The sequence below is a fragment of the Dipteris shenzhenensis genome, chromosome 31 (genome assembly GCF_047967505.1).
Source record: "Dipteris shenzhenensis isolate YYH24624 ecotype China chromosome 31, Dip_SZ_1.0, whole genome shotgun sequence".
Classification (NCBI taxonomy): Eukaryota; Viridiplantae; Streptophyta; class Polypodiopsida; order Gleicheniales; family Dipteridaceae; genus Dipteris; species Dipteris shenzhenensis.
In genome coordinates this window covers 13894131-13901809 of record NC_141626.1, presented here as the reverse complement: position 1 = coordinate 13901809, position 7679 = coordinate 13894131, and the positions used below count along the sequence as shown (strand labels likewise).

Genomic DNA, 7679 nt, shown 5'->3' with positions numbered 1-7679 from the left:
GTCACATATAGCCATGGATGTTTTTATCAAAGCTATACTTATATATTAGTATAAAATCCTGGCAAAAGTTTATGGAGCTATATTTTTTAGTTTCACAATATTGATAGACCATAGTATTCTTTTATATATTTTCTTTTGTATTTTGAAGTAAAAGATGTAAATCCTAGTGAAACTTTCTATTTTTTGGCATAAAAGTTTCAAATCCTAGTGAATACTTCAAACATTTATTTTTATTAGGGCATATAAACTTTCAACGCCAATATTAAAGTTTCGCTTGTTAACGAAACTAACACAAAAAAATCATCTATGCATATAGCCCACATGGAGTTAAACCTCAGTGGATCTACCCACATGCTATGAAGGCCTTTCTCTCCCCTTGATTCTATGTAGGTATCTTGCCCCATTGCTTTCATTAGATGGGATGAGGTAGTGACCCATCTATGCCAACATGATGCTCTCATGTAGTCTATAATAAAAGATGCTCTCATGCATCATCACTTGCTATTAAAATAAAATTTAAGTGGATATAGAAATGCTCAAAAAATCATAAAGGTAAATGCCAAGACTATTAATTATTTGGCATTAAGGGTGACCAATAGGATGATGTAGATAGTGCTAGCCCATGACCTGGCAACTAATCATCAATTTGCACAAAATCTTGAGCAACAAAGCACATCCAAGACAAGCTTGGACGTATAGCCACTCAAATTTTAGTGCCTTTGGAGCATGCTACGAGATTTTGGGGCCACAAAATTTGGCATGGTCATCATTCGAACATTATGCTTCTTTCCATTGCATACCTACCAAACAAAATGCTCATGGTCATTGTTTTCATATGATACAGACACAAAAGCATGATAAAGACAAGAGAAGTTACCCTAGTCCCATGTTTAAAGTCTCAAATGTGACAACATCGACCGAAATATTGACGAGATTGGGACGAAAATATCGATGCTAACATCGGTGACAAATGCAACGCTTTCCAGAGTTAGGAAAAAATTTATCTCCAATGTATTTTTCATTAAAAAAAAGTGTAAAAAATTATGCCAATGGTTGTGGTGGATGCTTTCCTACCCCACCCAATCCTAGGATCGAATAGTGTAGCCACATGATCATGGAAGCTCCAGACTAGTGTGATAATCACAACAATTTTTGTACCCCACCCAAATCAAAGATGAAATAGAGAAATGGCACCACAATCGCACCTCTAAGCACCTAAAACACACGAATGTGAAAATTTATGAGCCTGCCGTAGCAACACTTTCCTACCCCACCAAATCTAAGGATTGTGCAAAGTAGTCACACCATCATGGAAGCCGCAAGACTATTTTAAGAAGCTTACCAAGTAAGTTCCACACCAGCAAAAATACTAGCGACTACTAGCAGACTATATAGAATATACATGTGTGGTATACAGACCAATACCACCCATATTTTAGGATAATTATACACTAATATCTATCCTTGTACCGGTGATAAGATTCTCAGTTACTAGGTCCCGGCCAAACACGATGTTATTTCTCACTGCACATGTGATTGCGTAGTTATGCTAGCTAGTAACATAGAATTTTACGTGTTTACGTGACTTGGAAATCCCTATCTTCAGAAGCTTGGCCTCTTGGCTTGATTACATTAGGACTTGAAAGGGAAGTATTACCCTTCATGTATGTTTCCTTCTCGTTTCCTTTTGATCTAGAAAGCATTTTGTGAAGACCTCAAACCCTCTCAAGATGAAATCCAAGGTTGGGGAAGTCCTAAAATATACAAAATCAATGTGTTAAAACTTCACTCAAATGGTGTTAGGAAGAGTTGTCCTATGACTACACTTTTTCTATCTCCAAGCAGATTGTCCTTAAGTCATCTTCATGAGGATCACCCAATCTTTTTTGAGTTTTGACTTATCAAAGTCAAATGAATGGTGGATAGATAAGGAGAATCTGCATGTAGGAGCATAAGGAGAATGAGGGAGAATAGGCTTGAGCATGAGGTGGATTGGATTGTAACCACAATATAAACCATCTAAAATGGATACTATAATCTAATATAGACCTTTATATACAAAGTGGATTAGAAGCCCTAACTTGCTCAAAAAAGTTTTGCAAAAAAAGAAAAGTGTCGATAGTTTTTGTGGTGGATGCTTTCCTACCCCTCCCAACCCCATGATTGGACAGGGTAGCCATGCCATCATGGAATCCCTAGACTAGTGTAACAGACAGTTTTCGTACCCTACCCAAACCAAAGATGAATCAGAGAAATGGCACCACAATCGCACCTCTAAGTACCTAAGCACACACACATTAAGATTTATGGGGCCACTATAGCGACGCTTTCCTAACCTACCAAATGTGAGGATTGTGCAAAGTAGTCACACCATCATGGAAGCCCCAAGGCCATTTTAAGAAACTTACCACGTAAGCTCCATACAAGCATATTTATCCTTGTACAAGTGATAAGATTCTCGGTTACTAGGTTAGAGCCAAACACAACCCTATTTGTGATTACACATGTGATTGAGTAGTTATGTTAGCTAATAACTTATGTGTTTTGGACCCGATTTCAAAATCCCTGTCTTCAGTAAATCGCAGCAACTTAGGAGCTTGACCTCTTGCTTCACTCTTTATTCACAATCTTGAAGTATGAAGCATATCATGACATTGTGATTACAAGGTCTTGAATTGAAATGAAACTAGCACCCTTCATGTATGTTTCCTTTTGATCTAGAAGCAATTTGTGAAGACCTCAAACCCTCTCAAGATGAAATCCAAGGTTGGGGAAGTCCCCAAATATACGAAATCAATGTGTTAAAACTTCACTCAAATAGCCTTAGGAAGAGTTGTCCTATGAGGAGACTTTTGCTATCTCCAAGCAGATTGTCCTTGAGCAAGTCATCTCTAGGAGGATCACCCAATTATTTTTTGTTTTGTTTTGACTTATGAGAGTCCAAAGACTTGTGGATAATCAAAGTCCAAAGAGTTGAGGATAGAGAAGGAGATGCGTGTAGGGGGATAAGGAGTAATGGGGGGAGGGGAGCAATTGAGCACGAGGCGGATTGGATTGGGGGTAAGCATGCACCAAATGCTCCACAAGAGGTTTTTCATAAGTCCAAGGTGTGATTCGTGAAGAGTCCAGACTCCAAGGTGTGATTGTGCATCATCTAGATCTAGAGTCTAGACTGGCTTTTGTCAACGTATTCGTTTGAACTTGATTAGTCAAAGTCAAAAATTTCAGCCCACGTCATAAGCCCACCCACCAATAGTGCTATATAAAGGCTCCCCTTCTTTTCATGCAACCTCCATCATCAAGCTATGGCTTCCCACTGCAGCATCAACTTCCTCCTCGCCCTCTGCTCCCTGATCTCCCTCCTCCTCTCCTCCCTCATCCCCCCCTCCCTCTCTGCTGCACTTTGCTCCTCCCACGACCGCACCGCCCTCCTCGCCTTCAAAGCCTCCGTCTCCAGTGACCCCTCCAACTCTCTCTCCTCCTGGAAAGCCTCCTCCCCCAACTGCTGCTCCTGGAATGGCATCACCTGCGACTCCACCTCCGGCCGTGTCACCCGCCTCGAAGTCAACCAAGCCAAGCTCGCTGGCCGCCTCGCTTCTTCCTTGGGCGCTCTCTCTGAGCTGCAAGTCCTCAGCCTCTACGAGAACAACTTCCACGGCCCCGTCCCTCCCGCCCTCGGTAGCCTCACCAAGTTGCAACAGCTCTCCCTGGCCAGCAATAATGGGTTGACGGGCTCCATTCCGGAGTCGTTCGGCCAAATGAAGAGTCTCCAAGAGCTAGATGTCTCTTATAATAAATTGTCTGGGTCTCTCCCACAATCTATCGGGGGAATGTCTAGCTTGCAGCATATACGCATTTACAACAATCTTATCACTGGCCCGATTCCGGCCTCCTTTGGCCTTCTTTCTAACCTCTTCAACGCGGATCTGGCTTATAACCGACTCACCGGCCAAGTCCCGGATTCTTTCACGCGCAATCTCACCAGTCTCTTCTTTCTCTTCCTCGATCACAACCGAATTACCGGGCTGCCCCGGGATCTCAGCAATCTGAAGAGCCTGGAGATTGTCTATCTCGATAACAACGTTCTTACGTTGAGCAGTATTGCCGGTTTGGCTACTCTACCTAAGCTGGACGAGCTCCACCTTAGCTCGTGCCACTTATCGGGCGCTTTCCCTCTCTGGGTTGCCCAAATACCACAGCTACAGGACAACTCGGACGAAGTGACGCCTCTCATCGACTTGTCCGACAATGCCCTTACTGGTGTCATTCCGCCTCAGCTAGGATCAGTGGCCAATATACAATCCTTGAGCTTGAATAACAATAAGCTCTCGGGGAACATCCCGAAGACGCTAGGAGATCTGACTTCGCTACGGTTCCTGAATTTGCAACAGAATAAGCTATCCGGTGGCATCCCGAGCACGTTTTCCCAGCTCCAGGGTTTGGAAAGCTTTAACGTCTCCTACAATCGGCTGACGGGTGAAATTCCGCAGGAAGCACCTTTCACCACTTTCCCCGTGTCATCATATGAAGGCAATTCTGGGCTGTGTGGCTTACCTCTTACCACCTGCAAGAGGAGATAGAAGTGCCACCCTCGATATATAAGTACAACGAGCACTGCGCATGCATGTATGAACCACAGCTTTGTAATATCAACATTTTCAAATATATGTTGTTGTTCATAAAGTACGTATGCTGTCGGGATGAAGGTTTTAATGTCTAATGTGCATAGGGGCTAGAATAGGTGCCCACGACGTTCAAAAATTCCTATTAGTATTAGTAGGCAGGAGCGATGGGAAAAATTAAGCTAAGCATAGTGGGCATAGTGGGAAAATTTAAGCTCGCAGGTTCCAACCGACATTGACGACGCGGCTGAACGTTTAGCTTGGGGAGAGGACGAGTGGGTTTGGGGACTTTCTAGAGAGAACGTTCTAGACATGACCTATGCGCAACTATAAAAGAAAGGGAGGGGGAGAGGAGGGTGAGTGGGAGAGAGAGTGGAGGGAGAGGGGAAAGGTGAGGCAGAGGCAGGGATGCAAGTTGCAAATCGCAGGGATGCCAGTTGCAAATCGTACGCAAGGCCAATCTCCACAAGAACTCTATGAAAGCAGCGAAAACACACGGTAAATGGAAGCATCAAAAGCCCTCTTGGCATCTTCGGTACAGTTCTCGTTCCATGGCTGATCACCCTCCAGAAGCGGCCCATCGCCAATGACCACCCAATAGATCCCCACAAGCATTGGAAAACCTTCTGCCTCTCACGTCAGTAGTCTCACTCAACGTCTCCTCCTGTTTTGCCAACGTCTCTCCCCTCCCTTCTGCTTTCAGGAGACCGCATGCATGTCACCCTTTTTCCCTCAGGTAGTGTTGACGTAGGGATGGGTCTATGAAGCAGTAAGGAATTTTCTTCCGAAAATTAGTAACACTGTGTAGTTGATTCTACGTGCAAACGATGTGTGGTTCGTCAGTTAACGAATTTTTGAAGATGAAGGAGCCATTAGGTACTAAAGAATTGGTATGCTTGATAGTGTTAAAAGTAGGGGTGCTTAAGTTTACATTGGCAGTTTTTGAAAAGAGTCTTCGTGGTCGAAGTAATGGAATTCAAAAGCAGATTTGCTACTCTACTATGAATGACTCCATCATTATTGACACTCAGACATTCTCCCACTAGAGTCACAACGCCACGTTGGAGGGAGGAAGCCGTTTTTGTATCATGAATAAAAACATCTTGTTATTTAAACAGTTCTGAAAATGTTGCAATTATGCGTTGACAACAAGAGCAAAGTAAGTGGAATGGTTTTTCTTTCTATTTGTTTAACTATTTGTTTAACTGAGTAATAATTGATCCAAAGAGGTGCTTAAAAATCAAAATCTTGGAGATTTCAAGTTGAAGTGATCAAAAGTGAGCATCTCATGAGCATCTGAAGTCCTTTCCTTATAAGGATAAATTACACATCTGATCTATAAACTCATGTGGTCTATGTACAAAATCTATCAAGATTCTTGAGGTGATTTGCACCGTCAATATGCATTATAGCAACTCCCAAGAGCTTGGACTGTGCTTGCCCAACTATATCCTATTTATGGAGCTGTTTTATTCTATTGTATTCACAATCTTATTCCAACCATACATCCATCAATTGTGTAGCTTGAAGAGTAAAACCTTTGATAAGGTGCACAATAACTTGTCCAAATGGTCTTCCTCAAAGAACTTTATCATATGAGGATGTTGTGCAGAGCAAAGGAAATATATTGTGGTGGGTAATGTGGAATAGTAAAGTATGGACATTTACATTTTGGCAACCAATTATGTTTGCAAGGATAGTCAATTGGGAACAATAGCCACCTATTGATCTAATTATAGTTCCAAATTTCCAGCTACACTAGCAAGATGATATACTATCTTGCAAATGTCAGTTAGGTGCATGCAAGAATGCTGAAGGTAGGACAGCTGGTGCGACAAAATAGAAAATGATTAAAGATAGAGCTATGCAAAGCAAGGATTCTTTCTTGTACCTAATGTAGATGATGTGTAAATGTTCCCACAATGCGTTTTGTGGTTGAATTTGTTGAAGATAATGCTGATAGGAGGAAGAGCAATACAGGGTGACATGCCTTAATTGTTGCTCTTTGCATGTGTTGATTTGCACATTGGGTCTGTGACTCGGGCTTCTGGTGGTATGAATTCAAATTATCTGAAATATTTCCTTGAACACAATGTTGAGAGTTTGGAAACTTCGGTGCCTTACTACACAACATCTTTAAAGATGATCATGGCAATGAGAAAATAGTGTCCATCTCCCATGAGAGTTCAGACGAGGCCCTGTGTCCCCCCTACAAGTTACACTTCCCATCGCCCATCATCCTACACTACCCTCCTTAATCATCCAATCCCCTACCACATTCACTTGCCTACCAACAAATGCTTTTTGTTACTATTGTCCACTCTCCCCTACAACTCATATCTTCCTCCCTTCACATGTCCGCATCCCTTAGATTACCAAAGCTAAATTGCAGACCTATTACCAAGATCACTAGTATTATCTCCCTCCTAAGTACCACACACTCTGTCAGAGCAACTACGGGGGATCTGGGGATTTGTCACCATTAGGGGAATTTTGGGCTCCAAAAGGGCCTCTTGCATTAGCCCTCCATTATCCCCTTAAGAAGTTGGATTAAGCTCTTGGCCAATGATGAGGCTTGAGCATAAAAACATGGAGGATTTTTCCTTCCTCCTCATTCGTGGATAAGAATGGTCCCACTCCAAGTAATTTGAATTACATGGTAAGAGTAAGATGTTTGTCAATGGATAATTTGGCTAGTTCTTGTAATTATCAAATCTCTCTCCAACTGGTGTCCGACCCACAATGAGCAACTAGTGTCTGACCCACAATGAGCAATCTAGTAATATGTTCCCATGTAGTAGAGCCACACTTCCTATCACTTGGACCCCATACTTTCTATTTTAATTCTAGTTTCTTTGCTGGTTCCAATCATGTGTATGAAAATGTCCCACTCCATATTTGGCAAACCACTGCATTGCTTCTCCCACCAGCATTCCTACAAATTGTTGTAGCTTCTCTAGATTTCCAAACAGAGTGTCAAAGCTACTAGCTTGCCATCTTGTTTCAAATTGAGCAACATGGCTATCTGGGTCTTCTTTGCCTTGACTGTGGAATTCC

The 7679-nt window shown here is 42.4% G+C and overlaps 1 protein-coding gene across 1 annotated transcript; it reads left to right on the top strand.

Annotated features, from left to right (window-relative positions):
• Nucleotides 1-3298: 3298 nt before the first annotated feature.
• On the top strand, nucleotides 3299-4633 carry LOC147881064 (uncharacterized). Its single transcript, XM_087370210.1, has one exon. The coding sequence runs from the start codon at nucleotides 3306-3308 to the stop codon at nucleotides 4578-4580; it is 1275 nt and encodes a 424-aa protein (XP_087226336.1). The 5' UTR covers nucleotides 3299-3305; the 3' UTR covers nucleotides 4581-4633.
• Nucleotides 4634-7679: the final 3046 nt, after the last annotated feature.